Source organism: Triplophysa dalaica, chromosome 5, assembly GCF_015846415.1.
Source record: "Triplophysa dalaica isolate WHDGS20190420 chromosome 5, ASM1584641v1, whole genome shotgun sequence".
Lineage (NCBI taxonomy): Eukaryota > Metazoa > Chordata > Actinopteri > Cypriniformes > Nemacheilidae > Triplophysa > Triplophysa dalaica.
Genome location: NC_079546.1, coordinates 22,313,912 through 22,332,741, shown reverse-complemented (window position 1 = coordinate 22,332,741; position 18,830 = coordinate 22,313,912). Strand labels below are relative to the sequence as shown.

At 36.7% G+C, this 18,830-nt stretch overlaps 2 protein-coding genes across 2 annotated transcripts in view; one reads left to right on the top strand and one right to left on the bottom strand.

The window, feature by feature from the left end:
• Positions 1-18,830, bottom strand: part of LOC130421320 (uncharacterized) — a 503,144-nt gene that overhangs the window by 90,272 nt on the left and 394,042 nt on the right. The gene's annotated exons all lie outside the window — the stretch shown is intronic.
• Positions 10,650-17,887, top strand: LOC130421306 (uncharacterized). Its single transcript, XM_056749119.1, has 8 exons — positions 10,650-10,710; positions 12,121-12,432; positions 12,555-12,863; positions 15,497-15,592; positions 16,507-16,532; positions 16,633-16,704; positions 17,006-17,074; positions 17,257-17,887. The coding sequence occupies exons 1-8, from the start codon at positions 10,650-10,652 to the stop codon at positions 17,323-17,325; spliced, it is 1,014 nt and encodes a 337-aa protein (XP_056605097.1). The 3' UTR covers positions 17,326-17,887.

Here is an 18,830-nt window from a genome sequence, read left to right as displayed (position 1 = left end):
GCAGGTGCACAGTCTTGTCTTTCTATTGAGTAGAAGCATTGGTCTCAACTAAGGTTTAGTGTAAGAGTCAAATGAAAAAAAAAAAGTTATTTGTTATAATGAAATGCAGCTAGAGTGATAAAATGCAACTTTAAAGATTTGTTCAGAGGATCCTAAAACATTTCTCACAAATGCTAAGACTTCAACAGTCATCCTACAAAACTCAACAGTGGTGGTGAAAATTATCAAATGCACATTGATCCTTTTCTATTACCCAGCATGCACTGCAGCATTAACATTTTATTGATTGTAACCGTTATTGATATTTGTATGCCGAGTTTTGATGTCAGTGTGGAACATTTTAAAACATCTTATTTATAATTGTTGACAAAGGCAGTATCTGTTTATCTTACACACCACTGTTGACAAACATCAGCATCTCTAGCTTGACTAAAACATTTCATTACACTTTTATCATTTTCTGATGACATCAAGCAAATCTTCAAGCAACAAATAATTTAAACCACATGCAGTGTGTCTGTTTAACCAATGTAGCAACAGCAAAAGAAACAGGTACCCCAAGTACCCCACTAAAGAGAATCCTCATCACACTAATGATGACGTCACATCTAAAACATTTCAAACATGCTCAAACTCCAGCTAAACCTCTAACTCTACATGAACATCTTTTACACTAAAACTTCTTTTAATAAGTGATTAGGTCAACACTGTTTAAAGCTTTGTGATATTTCGTGATATCAAGAGACCACATTAGTTCTACAGAGAGATTTGTTATGTTTGCTTTACATCAGCTGTGTATCTAAACAGTTCATGAACAGCAGGTGTCATCACTAAAGATCAATCATCACTTGTAAAGTCAACTCAATTGATTCATTAACCTCATGAATAAATGAACATTTCACACCAGAAAGACTCAGTTTCAGTGTAAATTTGTACACCCGTAGGTACAGACTCATATTTACACCAGCAGGTGTACATTTGACACCAGGGACTTTCCTGTGTTACTTGTGTTGGTTCAGCTGAAAGTGACAGCGCGTTGTTTCTTTGGTCTGCACCCTAAAGAGTGTTCACTGACATCAGCTATAATGAACACTATACAATCTTGTTTCTGTATGTAAATGATATATACGGTGTATTCAGAGCTCTGTTTCAAGCTGCGCGGCTGCCGCTTCTGTCTTCTTTCGGGGACAGTACGAGACACCACAACAGCCCTCAGGACAGCAGGAAAACGAAGAGTATTTACACCGTAGGCTTTACAGTAAATACACACACACAAGTAGACTATGTTGGAAACAGGCTGGTATAGTGTTGCTATTCGTGTCTGTGACATTAGAATAAACAAATGACACATTTAAAAACAACACTGGCGCTGTGTGTGCAAGTAAAACCCATTCGTGGCAGACAAAAATAGCCTATGTGAAGTATAAAGGTGAAGTGGTGAAGTAAAAGATCTTGTGTGATTTGACATACTCTTCACATCACACTTTTAAATGTGAGAATAACCCTTACAGAAAGAAAATATATTTCATAATATATGAATGTAAAATATATTAAATGACATAATGGTGTATTAGAAAATACAAATAATAATAAATTGTGTAAATATATAAAAATATATTAAATAATACTTAAGGAATTGCCGTTTTTCATGTATTGAAAAATATATTGACCATAATATATTTATTATATACTTATATGTCCCAATATATGTAATTATATAATCAGTAAAAAACTTTATAACATATTGATGTACACGTGATAAGATATGGGACTGAATGTGAAAAAGTATATTGACCATAATATTTCTTACGTTAAGAATCACAACATATATGTTTTATATTTTAAACCATAGCCACTTTACAATAGGCTAAGCACACTGCTAAAACTAAATCACTTATTGAACAGACAATCACTGAACTGAATAGCGCACAATAAAGATATATATGATCTTCAAGATGTTTGGTCAATCGTTATCCTAACCACAGACTCTACGCTTCATCACCACTGTGACCCCACACATCTACACACTAGAGACCCTTCTACATTTCATAGTAATACAACATTAAACACTATGGCCCGGTTTCACAGTCAAGGCTTAAGGCTAGTCAGACTAAAATGAATGTGTGACCTGTCTTAACTCAATATAACTTGCCCAGAAATATCTTAAAATATATCAGTGCCATTGTTTTGTCTCAAGATGCACACCAGTAATGTATTCTACTCAGGCATTTCTTAAAAGCGACTTAAATATCTTAATTCAACTAAGGCTTAGTCCTGGCTCAAGCTAAACCATGTCTGTGAAACCCGGCCTATATGTGTATACTAAACAATCACATCTATATGTGAACCTTTTTCAGTTTTATTTTTGTCTTCGTTTCTAAATATATTTTATGTTCAATATATATATATATTCATATATTGTCAATGCACATATTGCTGTATATCAAAAAAGATTAGCACCTCAAATATATGGAAATGTATGATGTAAAATAATTGGTTTGAGAGAATATTCATACATTTTTGTTCCATAAGTGAAGACACATGAACTCTATGATAAATGTGACATGAGATGAAACTGAACATGTTTGTCAGAATGTCAGTGAGAGTAATGAAATGAAATGTGATGAAATAAATGTGTTGTATAGTTTACCTGTGAATAGTGAAGAGAGAAGGATCAGTCCCAGCAGACATATATCACTCTTCTCAGTCATGTTGTGTTTCTCTTACTGAGTCTCTTCTCATCATCTACTTATAGTTCTCAGAGAACATTTGTAACTCTTCCTGTGTTTCTCATTTCCTCTTTTCTCATCGACTGAGTCATGACACTATTATGGACTAGAACACATTCTGTAGTTTAATGGTGATATTTGTAAAATACTTCTGTGGTCTTAAAATAATTGGACACAGAGCTCAGTTATGACTTTTGTTGTCAGAGACTTTAACAGGACTAACATGATGAAGGTTTTCTCCAGATTCATTCAACACAAGACTTTCCTGCCCGAGCAGAGCAGACGCACAGCCTTCATTAAAGCTGATCACACCTCCGTTCTTCTTCTGTCTCCACACACACAAAAGCAGAACATGAGTGAGGTCATCTTCACACTTCTTCCAAACCACAGATCGGCAGATTACCCATGATGCAGCAGTCACACGTTAATAAACTCATCCTGTCACAGATTATATCAAAATGTCCACTGGTGTAGTCCTACCAAAAAAAGTGGTGAACAACGATATTACCTCCGATCCCAAATGATCAAAAGAAGACAGTTTTGTTTTTCAGGTAACATGATAATTAAAACAGTTTAATATGCCATTTATTCATAATTATGCAAAATTCTTCAGTTATGCTTTAATTATGAAGTTATAAAACTGGAAAATAATAAGTAGTAGGCATTTTTTAACACGTTCACATAAACGAGATTATGTAAAAACATGCAGGATTTCACTTTGTACAGATACTATTACAGATTTAGCCTAACTACCAACACTGACATATCTGTGGGAATACAAAACATACTTGATATAAAATCGATCTGATTTTAAATGTAGAAATGAATAAACACAATGAGGACGTTAAAAAGGAAAATGAGGAAAACAACTGCAGCTTGGACACATTTTAAGCAGGAAAACAAGCGGGCATAGGAAGGATACACGCTAAGATCTTTAGATGTCGTTATACACAAACAGCGCTTTGGAAAAGGTATGCAAATGTTGTATGTGTGCGTGTGGCCCCAACTTCCCAACTGGTCCACTGATAATATCATCATGAAAAAACCCTGGATGTGGAATGAATGTGGAATGGTTTACACTCAATCCCAGACAACATACAAAAAATGTATTTAAAACCCTGTGATATCTCAGATAGCAAACTAACGTTGAATCAATGTTGATTTTTTGGTTAGAGTGGTCAGTATCGGTCGTCAATCATATATCGATGTTGAATCAATGTTCAGTATTTTGTCTGTACATCGATGTTAACGTCGGAAGTAAAACATGGGTTCAATATAGCATTGAGTTTTATCAATTCAACGCATCTGGTCGGAACCATAACCTAATTTGGAAACGTGGTGGGAGGAGTTGATCATCCAAGCCCATCCAAACACGGGTCGAGCAACCCAACTCACCTCACCCTGGAGTCCTCCACCGGAGACAGAGCCCGCAGTAATCCTGCCCCCTTCAAGCCCGTCCCGCTAACCAACCTCCGTACGAGCTCCTGGACGCAGCCAAAATAGTTTTTTGGGGGAGTCATATGGGAGGGATAGCCCGATCGTCTAGACCGGTCGTCGGGCTCTCGGTGCGGCCGGCGCCCTCCAGGGTCCCTGAGCTGGACGTATCGTCCTGGAGATCTCCCATCCCACCATGTCCTGTGCTCCCTGCACTGGCCTCCAGGACACCCACCCCCCTTCCCCACTTGGTGTTGTTTGGGCGTGAGGATGCGCCTTTATGGAGGGGTGGTAATGTCACAGTTGTTTTATGTTTTGTTTGTTTTTTTCCTCCCATTGTTAATTTCATTATTAGTTAATTAGTTTTCACTTGTGTTTCGTTATTAGTTAATTTTCCCCTTGCCTGTTTTCACTTGTCTCATTATTAGTTCATCCCTTGCACCTGTTGATCCCTCGTTATCTGTTGTTTTTAAGTTATCCCCTTGATTGTAGTCCTTGTCTAGTATTGTTCATGCTATGTGTGGTTTCTGTATCGTGTGTCTCTGTTTCTTTGTAGAAATATTAGTAAAAGCTTATTTTTGTTAATACCTGGCTATTTTTTGTGGACTCTCCCCGTGACACGTGACAGGTATCTTGTTTTCTTTTTAACAAAGCCTGCACGCCTGTGCATCAAGTGGCGAATTAAAAAAAACTAAAATACTTTATTAGGCGGCATTAGGCAGGTTTATTAGGCTGCATTTACAGTTTAAAATCATGATTATGGTATAAACTGTTATACCAAGATCAGAATACTAAGTCGGTTTGATCAGATTTTTTAATGTTCATTGTTAGTTATAGTTCCGGGCAATTTCCCGGAAAGGGATTAAGCCTAGTCCTAGACTAATTTAAATGTTAGAGGTGTCTCGATCGAAAACAACTGACATAACTTAAATATATGAGTGCGATTGTTTTATCTCAAGATGCAGGCCTGTAAAGTTGTTTTAAAATATTTTTTTTAAATTGACTAAAATATCCTCATTTAACTAAGGCCTAGTCCTGATTTCAGATAATCCTTGTCCGGGAAAACCGCCCCTTAATGTTTAGAATGTTATTTCAGTGTTACTCTAATGTGGCTCGAGAAATCCACATTCCTGCAGAGTTTAGCCCCGACCCAAATAAAACACATCTTAACAAAAGTAAACAAGGACTTGCAGATAGATTGTGTTAAGTAACGTGAGTGTGATTCAAGTCCAGACCACTCCGTATGCTTTACAATCACTCTCGCGATACTATATTGTCATATTCAACGTGACCAACAGTTTGCACAATGAGCCTTGCAACCATGGAGACATTTGTGAGAGACAATTCAGAAGATAGTTTCTTTCAGAAAGAGCAGATTCAAACTGGTGGTACAAGTGTGTAGAATGCTGACTGAAAGTGAGTGTTTGTTTTGTTTTGGCAAGCGTCCATCTAGCTGAAGAGGAAGTGTCATGTGGCACAACATTCGACGAGTTCTTAGCAACGCTACATCCTGCAGTGGTAGAATTTATAAACTGGAAAAAACATCCCATGCATAGTGGACCTGATGTCCAGCTGTCGCTAGAGACCTTGGGTTGAGGTCTTGAACCCTGAGCAAAATTTAGTTTGATCTGCTGAATGTGGGTGGGTTAGAGTTAGGGTTTGACTGTATTAACATATCTAGAAAGATTTGTGAAAAACGGATGTATTTTTATCAAACAGCATTTTAGAATCACACAGATCAAGAATCAATGTATGAATCTCAGCAATGGTGAGGAACAACCAACTAACTCAGATAAACGGATCAACCGCAATGCATGCTGGGAATTATAAATTCGTTTTGTGCTATGATGTTACCCAGCATGCAACACAGCATGAAGTTTTCTTTTGTTTATTCTCACCATTGTTGAGATTCATAAACTGATTCTTCATGTCTGTGGGTCTAAAATCTGAGCATTTAATTTTTTTAACAAATTTTATACAGATATCTCACTGTCCATCAACCAACACCATTGATCAGAGCATCATTTCAATATCTATTACAAATGTACTTTAAAAGTACAAGAGTAAAGGTCAAGGTTTTTTTTTTTTCATTTGTTTGTCAAGTATTCACAGAAGAGATGGGTTTTCAGTAGTTTTTTAAATGTTGTGAGAGATGTGGTTGAACGAACAGAGTTAGGAAGAATGTTCCACCAGGAAGGAGTTGTGAATGAGAAAGAGCGGGAGAGCGATTTACTGCCCTTATGGGAAGGCAATACAAGCCGCCGCTGGTTTGGTGAACGCAGGGATCTTGATGGGGTGTAGGAGTGCAGGGGAGAGTGGAAGTAAGCCGGTGCAGATCCAGTGATAGTCCTGTAGGCAAGCATTAGTGACTTGAATCTGATACGGGCTGCAACCGGTAGCCAGTGGAGAGAGATGAAAAGGGGAGTCACGTGAGCCCTTTTGGGCTGTTGGAAGACGAGGCATTCTGCTGCGTTCTGAACCAGCTGAAGAGGTTTGATAGCCTTTGCAGAAAGACCAGCAAGGAGAGCATTGCAGTAGTCCAACCTTGAGATTACCAGGGCCTGGACAAGGAGTTGTGCCGCATGCTCCGTGAGATAGGGTCTGATCTTTCTAATGTTGAATAAGGCATATCGGCATGACCGTGTTGTCTGTGCAATGTGATCATTGAAGGACAGCTGTTCATCAAATATGACTCCGAGGTTCCTGGCTGTTTTGGAATGGGTGATTGTGGTATTGCCACAATTTTTACTGGTTTGATCCCAGCAGCCACCACCAGTGTGTCCTTGAGCAAGACACTTTACTCCATGTTGCTCCAGAGGGGATTGTCCCTGTAATAAGTGCACTGTAAGGCACTTTGGATAAAAGCGTCTGCCAAATGACTAAATGTAAATGTGTTTTTATATTTGTTTCCTTTCTTCACAACAGAGACAAAAAAAATACATAAATGGAAAAAAGCTTTTTTGTTCACTTGTATTACAGTATGTGACAGTTCAGTTCAGTTATAATATGACTTCAAGTCTGCATGATAAACATATGAACCTAATGCATATTGTCACTTTGTGTCGTAGTTTTGCAATTTTACTGAAGTCTTACACATGAATTATGATCAACGCATTTGAAACACATCTGCAAATACAGTTTACATTCATGTTTCCTTACTGTGAACTGAATAACACGTGTCAAATGCTTAAAATATAACACATATTTCATAGATGCTGCTCTTAGATACTGATTTATCTATTGGATTTAGGGATCCGGGATTACACATAAATAAGGATTTTTTTACACATTTAATTACACATAAATAAGGAAATATAAATACTCATTTATTTTTGCTTTTTACATTTATTTTTTTCAATATAAAAAAAATTGTCAATTCCATACACCATGAGATGTTTTATTTAACCTGACTAACCAGAGAACTGATCTTGTTACAAAGCATCAGAAATGTTGTTATGGTCATTCTTAAACGTCTGAGCAGTCCTCAAGTATTTCTGTAATTTTCTGCACTTCATTCATATGTGAAATTCTCTTCATTACAGATGTGAATTGACGTCATGAGAGGGGCTTCTGCCAGTTGCGAAACGGCTGACATGGATTTTGTTGAGAGGGTAACTGAGCTTTATGTCATATGGAAGGCATGAAAAACCATGTAGACTCATTCGGCACTGTGTCTGGGTCAATCGGGTCCTTTTGAGGTTCACCCATCTTGGTGAGTCCTCCATTGTTGTTTATACAATGTAATCACGTCACTACTAGAGCAAGCTTCTGATTGGTTAGAGCGGCGCGAATATTCGCCAAAGTTCAGATTTTTCAACTCACACGTCAAACGCCCGAAACACTTAATTCGCTCCGCCGGATGTCTATCGCGTCTTTGCATTGACTCAACATGTAAATCACTGGCACTTAACACTTCATTCGTGTCTGGTGTGAACGCACCTTTAGACGCAGCTCTGCTGGGCACACGCTCTTCTGAACTTGAGCGCGCAGGAGGAGAGCACTGTTACATTCCCACAACAGAGAGCTGCCTGCATGAAGCGTATTAAATATTTATTTGCTTATTTAATCAATAAATTTACAATGTCCTGACTGTAAACTTTTTAAACATGCATATTTAAATACTAAATGGCATGTTAATCATTCATGTTAATCAAAAATGTATTGGTAATAACATTATGTGCCACTTACGTTACCTGTAGGTCATATTATTATCAATATAGTAGGAATATAGTACGAATGTCCCATCCTTGGTTATCTTGTATCATCAGATGTTCGTGCAGGCGACATCATGAATTGGTCATTTAATGGTAATGAAATGATGTGCCTGGGACATGCCAGTCAGCTGGTAAGTCATGAAATTACCAAAAATGACCATCACAATAATATATGGTTTTGGTTTATTGATAAATCATCAAAAGTAATCATACAAACATAACAGCGATAAGTCTTCACCACAAGGTTCAGCCTCGTACAATATGTGAGTTCCTCTTTTATACCATCCCCGTCATACAAAGGGGTCGTGTGCCAGGATATACATCCCTTATATGGACACTACACACTTTGACACACATCTCTTACCTAAACATAAACAGATCTCATGAAGCAGCGACACCTTTTAACCACAATGGAGATAAGATCTCTGGTTTATCACAGTTGACATCTGTTTCCCCCATAAATGAACATATAAATGGCTTCACACACACTATGTTCCAAGTAATTCATCGCTGACCTTAACACCCTCATTCCTCTGAGCGGAGGTGTCAAGATAATAGTCTGCATCTATCTAAATGTTGCAGAAGCATAAGCAAAAATTCTTCAGGCGAAGCCAATGAATCAACCTCGGCTGTGGTCACTTCTAATCTAGAGCAAAGGTTATTATCTATTAATATTTCCCTTGTAAGCTTCAGTAAGTTTTTATTGATATGTTCTTGCTGACGAATCAACCTTATCATTTGTGTAACTTTGTAAATCATATCACTCATTGATTTCAGAAGGGTTGGTTCTACACTTGTTCTTCCTCTCCTCCTTTTTCTCCTGTTTTCTCTGGAGACCTTGAACAATCAAATCATGCGTGTCATACTTTATGGGTTCATGGTGAAAGGACATATACACATTCTTTCTCAGTCCTTTTTTAACATGTGCATCATATACAACTGTACACATAATGCTGGCCCCAGTTTGTAATGTTATTACTTTTCTCTTTAAGCGTAAACATTAGTTCACACATTAACTGCAGGAGCAGAAGCCGGGTGAGTACAAACTCTCTATATTTGAAAAATATATTTAGCTCTATCTTCTGACTTCACTTCACCACTGCTGCATTCGAGCTGAAATATCTCTTGCCAGCAGGTGTGCACTTTTCTCAGCATCTGTACTGTTTAGTGAGTGGCAGTCAGCCGACCGTAAGCTTACTGGAGAATAGTAAATATAAACAACACTTCCAATAGCGACTGCTGGTTAACTACAACATGTCTGTATCATGTATTCAGTGTGCATAAGTTCTCTTCATAGCGTGCCGTTCCCACTCACGTCTTTCTCAAAATTACTCACGCAGTCACTACATCCAAGTGAATGTAAACAGCAAAATATATCAGTAGCCTATATGTGACCAATGCGTTAAGCGCAAGATCTCAACTCAACTTTATTTATATAGCGCTTTTTACAATTTACATTGTTACAAAGCAGCTGTACATGAGACACATTGAATACAAGTATGAATTCTAATCTCCTTCGTCTCTTGTCTGCACAACCCCAACACAACTGCATCTCATATATGACCCCCTAAAAAAATTAGCCATCATGAAAAGGACTCTGGAGCAGACCCTTGGCAAGTCTGGACCACACCTCAGACTCCGCCGCTGATAGACCCCGACTGCTTTTACACCAACAGTCACAAGTCATTACAGTTCAAATGAATTCATTGAAACATTTTAGTTTCATTCAACAAAAGAAATATATTTTAAATATATATTCAAGATTTCGCATAACTGATGAAACATACATGATATAATCTGTGACAGAGTTAGTGTGTTTATTAATGTGTGTGTCTGCTGCATCATGGGTAATCTGCCGATCTGTGGTTTGTAAGAAGTGTGAAGATGACCTCACTCATGTTCTGCTTTTGTGTGTGTGTGGAGACAGAAGAAGAACGGAGGTGTGATCAGCTTTAATGAAGGCTGTGCGTCTGCTCTGCTCGGGCAGGAAAGTCTTGTGTTGAATGAATTTGTAGAAAACCTTCATCATGTTAGTCCTGTTAAAGTCTCTGACAACAAAAGTCATAACTGAGCACTGTGTCCAATTATTTTAAGACAACAGAAGTCATTTACAAATATCACCATTAAACTACAGAATGTGTTCTAGTCTATAATAGTGTCATGACTCAGTCGATGAGAAAAGAGGAAATGAGAAACACAGGAAGAGTTACAAATGTTCTCATGAAGAACTATAAGTAGATGATGAGAAGAGACTCAGTAAGAGAAACACAACATGACTGAGAAGAGTGATATATGTCTGCTGGGACTGATCCTTCTCTCTTCACTATTCACAGGTAAACTATACAACACATTTATTTCATCACATTTCATTTCATTACTCTCACTGACATTCTGACAAACATGTTCAGTTTCATCTCATGTCACATTTATTATAGAGTTCATGTGTCATGAACAGTGTTGTGTAAGAGATAAAAAAAACTATCTTAAGAAATAAACATGGTTACATTTATTGTATATAATGTGTACAAGTACGTCAATGTTTTAGTTGTTCTAGTCCGTGTATAGCGCTGCTCAAACGTGATATTTGGCAGCTGGAAGAAGGACTCCTTTGGTGTAAATCTGCATTTTCATTTGAGGGTCTGTTAAAACTGCTAAAAACAGAGAAATATGGAAAGGAATACAAACACAACAGTTTTACATTTCAGCTAAGAAATGGATGTATAGGAAAGATTGAATACATTTGAAATATTTTACATGATAAAATTCTTGTTATTCCAGGTTCAGCTTTTACAAACCTCTTGTTTTTGTATCTGAAAGATCTCCTTTAAAAATAAAAAAGAAGTGGTGCCTGTAACAGTCCTGATTGTGAAACCCGTGGTGGTTGTCTGAACGGTTGTGTATATGAGCTTTTAAAAAAACATTTTATATTGCATTACAACTAGTGCTGTCAACATGTTAACGCATGTGATACATTTTTTCAAAGTAACCCCTGAAAAATATTTAACTCAATTAACACAACATCTGTTTGTTTTGACATTCTTTGTCAAGTGTTACATTGTATTCACGCTTGTATTCATGTTCAGGCTTTTAAACCACGTAAGTGTGATTTGAAACAGTTGCTTTGACATGTTCAATGAAGATAGAGATCTTCTAAACTGTGAGACGCAGCAGAACGCAACGCGAGGTCCAGTCTGGTGTGAACAGTAACAGACTAAAGACTGCGTCTGTGAATCTCTGTCAGACAGCTCATCTGTGTTAACTTCTCTTTCGTGCTTTATTGAATAAAGCCACACAAGATTATGACAGAAAGCCGTTTTTTCTAGCATTTTCTTAAGCACAGACTTTAAAGTGTAAAATAAAATCTTAAATGAATGCAAAGAATTGTGATAATGAGAGTGTGGTGACGGTCAGATGTGCGTCCTGAGACAGCTCTTAAAGGGGCCGCGTTCTTAAACCTGCTGCTGTGACTCATGTCACTAATGATCATCAAAGAACAAAATAAAAGAAGATTTATCTTAAATTTTGTATTAAAAACTGTGAAGTGTTTGAGAACTTCCTCCACATTCAAAAGTCTGATGTCAAGAGTCGATGATAGAGGAACTAGATCACATTATCTTCTGTGAAATCTTCTGAATAATGTGATGTAAAAATAATACAAATATATCTGTCATTAAGAGATAAATATTAAACTGTTTGAATATATTGTGATGTATTAATATGAATGATGTCATCTGCTGTTTCAGGTGTGAGTGGAGCAAAACACACTCATGTGTTCATCAGTTCTGGTGAAAGTGTGTCTCTGTCCTGTAATGATGATCTTCATCAATGCTCCTCAACTACATGGATCTACAATAAATATACAACATCATCTACAGTAGAAGTGTTTACTGGAGGAATAAATAAGAATAACTCTGAGAGACTGAGTCTGACATCTGACTGCTCTCTCAACATCTATAACACAACACAACATGATGGTGGACTTTACACCTGCAGACAATATGTGAATGGACATCATCATGGACCTGATTCACATGTTTATCTACATGTTCTTCATGGTCAGTGTTTCTCTTCATTGATATGAACACATGTTTAACTTCAGATCACAGTTCTCTTTATCTCTTGTGTTTTCACTGAAACTCATGAGTACTGAGAGTGTGTTGTGTGATTTGTGTTTCAGTGTCTTCATCATCATCATCATCATCACAGACTGAGATAAGAGCAAACACATCTGTCACTCTCTCCTGTCAGCTGTTTTCATATGACTGTGAATATTTGTTCAGTTATGATGGATTTCAGCTGGTGTGGATGAATCAGACTGATGTTGATCTACAGACAGACTCCAGATATCAGATTAGATCAGATAAACTCTGTCTCATCTCTCTGACTACAACACTCGTGAATGAAGACGACAACACAGAGTTGAGATGTGTGCTCAAACACAAGAATGACATCAAGACCTCAGTCACATATACTGTCAGATTTACAGGTAAGACATCACTCTGACAGGAGTGTCCTGAACTCAAAGTGACTTCAGTCATTAAACTCTGTACTGATGATGAAGAAATGACATAAACATGAAATATGATTGTGATGTTCTACAGTATGATGTCTTCTTATAGAAACACATCACATGTATAGAAAGAGGAACTTTAACAGACACAATGAAAGTCAAGAGCCCAAATAAAGCAAACACTGATCATAGTCATGGCCGGACAATAGCACTGCCTTTTGTAAGGAATGATGTCGTTTGATTGGCTAAACTATCCGTCAGTCATGTTGGCATTTCCTGATTGGTTATTTGTGGATTCTATCCGTCATGTTCACCGCAGTGAATCCTGTCTCTGCATTAAGACGCTGTTATTATGGCTGACAAGCGTTATCGCAGTGCAGCGCTAAAAAGAAAACAAATCACTGAGAGACAAGAAAGCGAAAGAACAGAAACATTGATTATTTACCCATGACACCACACCATGATCTTTAGACAGAGAATCCAGATCATACCGGTCAACACTCCTGTTTTCACACACATCACCTCCACCCTCACGTTTAGTTAGTGGTGTTATAAAAGCATCATTATTACTGTTGTGCTGGAAATATTTTAACCTGCAGTTTTTGTCGTAGGCCCCTGAATGAGGCCTCAAATCGACGGGCCTATATTGGGAATGGTGTGCTATGACTTTTATAAGGGATCAGGCACAGGGGGTTTCGATAGAGGGGCAAAAAAACACACCGAAAATCCCATTGACTTAACATTGCGTGGAATTTTGAGGGGTCGTAGCTCCGAGCGAGAAATTTTTAGAAATATGCGAATTGCCACTTTTGAAGAAGCTATCAGCCTCTGTAGGAACATACATCACAATGGGGGGGTTAGTTGTACCCCTGGGGTTTAAGAGCCCCCAAAATATCCCGTTGACTTTACATAGGGAGGAAACATGCCCGTATAAGGAGTCATAACTGTCATAACTGTCCCGAGCTGAATACCTTCACAGTACAACCACTTAGAGACAAGGGGGTGGGCTCATTTGCCTCGGACAACCAATCACATGGTCATCATGACGCTATGATACCACGCCCCTAGCAACCATTTACAGCAACCTAGCAACCTTTCCCATAGACTCGCATTATAAAAGAACCAGGTGGATATCTCTTAAGCACAGTGTGGTAGAGACAAGGGGATTGCCTCAATTGACTTAGGCAACCAATCAGTGTCCCAGGAACTTCATTGCGTTATGAAGCCATGCCCATAGCAACCATTTAGCAATATCTATATCTTTCCATCAGAACATCGTAGAGACATGGGGGTTGTTTAGATTCATTTCTTTCTTTTAGTGTCATCACCCTAGAGCCCATTTCCGCGGTTTGCCACGAAGCACCACTCACATTTTCTTCAGAAAATGTACATTTCTAGTTATTATTCCCGTATTTCAGATTTTTCTCCTTTGAAACTCCCGGACCAACGGGAACCGGACTGCGTTCACGGAGTGGCACTGTGGCTTGAGCTAGTGCCCATCTGCCCACCAAATCTCTCCTCTTGTGTTTTTTTGTAAATTTTTTAAACTTGCACTTTCTTTAAACTTCTTTAAAACTATATAAAGGACAGTGGTGGAGAACACATTTTTAATAGACATTTACTAAAAATGTGTTGAACAATAATACAGTGGAAAACCCAGCTTGCACAAATAAGTTGAGGCAAGTGGAAGCAGAGATTTAATTACAGTGTCAGACAAATGCAGATATTCAGTCTTCACATTCATCCAAAACGAAGGCAGAGAGAAAGAGCTATAAAGATGTCTCAATCTGGTGTCGCTCTTTAACTCATCTAACTGCTCCTCCATGTCAATCGTTAGATCTTTTCTGGGAAACTGATGGGGTCTCTGGCCCAGACAAACTGAAATCCTCACTGAAATAACAGACGAATTGTTGTTTTAGTCCATTAATATGCTGAGCAACTACATCAATCAAAGTGGAAATATTTATACCGTCTCTTGCACCGTCTCTCTTCGAATTTGGGAAACATGTCAATACTTTTATTCATCAACCAATCAGACAAAAGATCAAATTTGCCAACGAAGGCACTAAATTTTTCTGAAAGAAGCTAAATGTTTTCATTTCTTCCTTGCATCGATCTGTTCGATGAATTCAATCTTTCGAAAACGTCTACCCGGTATTCCAACAACGCCAACCACAGAGAATCGTCCAAGTAAGGAAGTTTGTCTGATTCAGCCTGAGAGACATCCATGTGCTTACACAAGCTCACAGAGAGGGATGGAAACTCTGTTGTCATGGTGGATTAAGTTCCCAAAATGGCCCGATAAAAGCATAACAATAACACCACTTGATTAGATTCCCATTAGCATCATCATAACGGATGTATTTTAGAAGCATGCAGTCACGACACACACACACACAAGACTAAGTCAAGAGTCAAGGGCCCAACAAAAGATAACAATGATCCCCATAACGGGACTTTTTCACCAAATAAATATTCTGTTAATTAAAGTGAATTAACTAAATGTTGTTTACAGGTTTTGATTGAGCTGTTTTTGTCTGGGGATGATCACAAACATTGTTCACTTTTTAATGACTTTAATTTGTAATTTTATTATTTTTCTTCCTCAGTGACCAGCTCTCAAACAGTGACCATTGCTGTGATAGCTTCATTACTTCTTCTACTTACTGTTGCTGTTCTTTGTGTGATTTATATCAAAAGATCAGGTGAGTATGCTGATTTCAAGAGGCCATCGGAATACAGTTTCTAAGATTTTAATAATCTGATAAAAAGCTAATTCTTCTGCTCCTGCTTGTGACTGGTCTTCAGTCTCTCTCCTTAAAGGTAAAGTTCACCCAAAAATGAAAAATTCTGTCATGAATTACTCACTCTCTAGTGGTTACAAATTTGTTTAAATGTCTTTGTTTGGTTGAACACAGAGAAAGATATTTGACAGAACGCTTGTAATCAATCAGTTCTTGAACCCCATTGACTACCATAGTAGGAAAAATGACAATGGAAGTCAAAAGTGTCTCAGAACTGTTTGCTGTCCAACATTTTCAAAATATCTTTTCTTTTGTTTTAACGGAACAAAACAACATTTTTTCTTACTATGGTAGTCAATAGGGTCCAAGAACTGTTTTGTTATAATCATTCTTCCGTTCTTCATCAAAACAAAGAAATGTATTCAGATTAAGAACAAGTTGAATGTGAGTAAATGATGACAGAATTTTCATTTTTGGGTGAAATATCCCTTTAAATCAGATGCTGTTTATCTCTAATATCAGCAGTTATACAGCTGTGAATGACCAAAGTCCATTTATGAAGTTATGATGCTTTGTGATAAAAATGATAACCAGACTAAATTTACACATGAGATCAGTGGATCTTCATCATTAGTTACTCAGTATGTTCAGAGTGAGTACACAACAGTTGTTTTCTTTGCTATAACAATTGTGTTTCATAAATCAACAATAACAGAAAGTAAAGTAAAGTATAATCACAGTATAAGAATGGTGTTACATCACGTGTTGACAGTGTTGACTGACTGGCCATGTGTACTATATATGCCTTAAAAACATTCTGTCTCCTGCTGACCTATTTAATGATTAAAATGCAATGAGACATGTTTATGTTTCAGATCAAAGATTGTCTGGAGACCCTGTGGTGAGTATAGTAACGGCTTGATCTGTGAGATATCATCATAAGTCATGTTGGATAAAAATAATCTGTTACATTGTGTTGCTGTACATTTCCTTTCCTTTAGATCACATCTAAGAATGACAATAATGGAACATATGACACAATCAACATTGTTCCTTCTACTCCTATCACACATGTTAGTAAACAGTTTCCTTCATCTGCAATAAACTCAAAGATTCATGAGATTTGTGAATATTTACAGTCACTGTGTTAATTGTTCTTTGGTTTATATCGGCATTATTTTAATTTGTTTTATACTATCTTAACAGTCCTCTAAACATGACTTTAAAATCAATCTTTGAAGACTTTGTTCTTTGGAGTAATAAAACACAGTGATTTCAAACTTCACAACTACATCTGTTAACTCTCACTATAGTCTGTCTAACAAACAGCGAGTGGAGAGTTTTTCAGTCCTTTATATCTGTGTTGATGTTTAGGAGCAGAAAGATGATGTGGTTTATTCTGAGGTAACCGTTGTCAGTAAAAAACAACTGAAGAACAACATTGTGAGTAGAAACTACAAACATTTACATCCGCCCTCCATTCTAAACTCTCAAACTACATACATGATTTAATGCGCTGCAATATCTTCATGATATACAGTCTCATAAATATGTATTTGTATAATCTTGCTTTAATAAATCTATGTATTTAAACATGTGTGATGGTTTCTGTAATGTTCATTCAGGTTCAGTCTGCTGGTGATGTGACTTATGCCGTCATCAGAGGAGGAAAAACTGAACCTGAAGACGCTTGAAGAGATGTTTAATCCTCCCTGAACAAAACCACTCGCAAATAAAACACAAACACACATAATTATACAAAACTTAAATTTCCTTTGACAAACAAACTCAAGTGCAGATTTGATTTATTTGATGTATTTTTGGTTGGCTTTGGAATGTTTGTTTGTTGTCTGTTTGTTTATTATTTGATGTTATTGTCCACATGTTATTGAATCCTAACATGTCTGATGAATTTTCATAGGTCTTATTAATACTGTACGTGATCAAATTGGTGTAGTGTCATGGAAACAGATTTCTTAGTTTGACTTTTTATCTTAAATGAAGAACCCCATAAGAAATGTTAAGACATTATAATGTATTTATGTATGGGCCTAACATTTTAGACCTCTGTCCCAGCAGAACTTCATCCTCTGCTGCAAATGAATTATCATACATTGTGTAGTGTACTGTAAAGCATAACACAATTACTTTCCAAAGTATGACCAATGTAGTAGTTTCCATTAATATGACTACACCAGCAACTGTTGCTAATAAAGCTGATACAAGGCAAAGTCAGTTTAAAAAATAAAAAGTATATTATTTAAGGAACATACAGAGAAGGAACAAAATAAAGGTTTAATACTGCCTTCAAAATGACCAATGTGATCAAATACAAACAGACACATTAAAATAACAGACAAACATCTCAACACATCTACAGTTAATGTAACAAAGATAGACATAATGAGTATATATTTGAAATATTATAGTATAAAAATTGTCCATATATTTAAAATATTTATATATTTAATTAAATAATTAATTTAAAGACTTTATAGTAAACAAATAACCTAAATAATTTAACTATATGATTAAAAAGTTTAATTTAAAGTCACAATTATAGTGAGCAATGTTTCCTTTAGTTGAGTATTGCCAATGTCATTAATTCAATAAATGTTTACGCCAATATTAACATTGAGAGGAAAACATTTTAACCACTAGATGGCGACAGCAGCTTATTTTACACCTCAATAAAACGATTGTTCATTAACAACAAATGATCAGAGAAAGAATACAAATGATTTCAAAAGCTTTAGTTCACAGGTCTATGAAAATTGACTCAACAGAATGAAATCATGTCACTAAAATAAAAAAAATCAAGCAGAATAAATGAAACTATAATACACACCTCAGTAAATGTTCATTATAAGATTTCTAAAAGAAAGTCAAAGTTTTAATTAATTATTAAACCAGTTTATGATTCATTCATGTAGCAGTAGATGCTGAATTCACACTTCACACTTCACAACCCACAACAGCACATAATCACAACATCATCATTTAACTGTTATATAACTGTTATTTTTCCAGATTTCAGAATAAAAGTTTAAAGTATCAGTGAAATTTACAGTATGAATTATAAGTCATGATTTCTCGCAGATCACAGATGTGCTACGTGAAGTTAAATATTCAAAATGAAACAATCAAGTTTTGGTGTGAAAACATTTTCATCAGGCTGCAGTTTCCATGTCACTGTTGT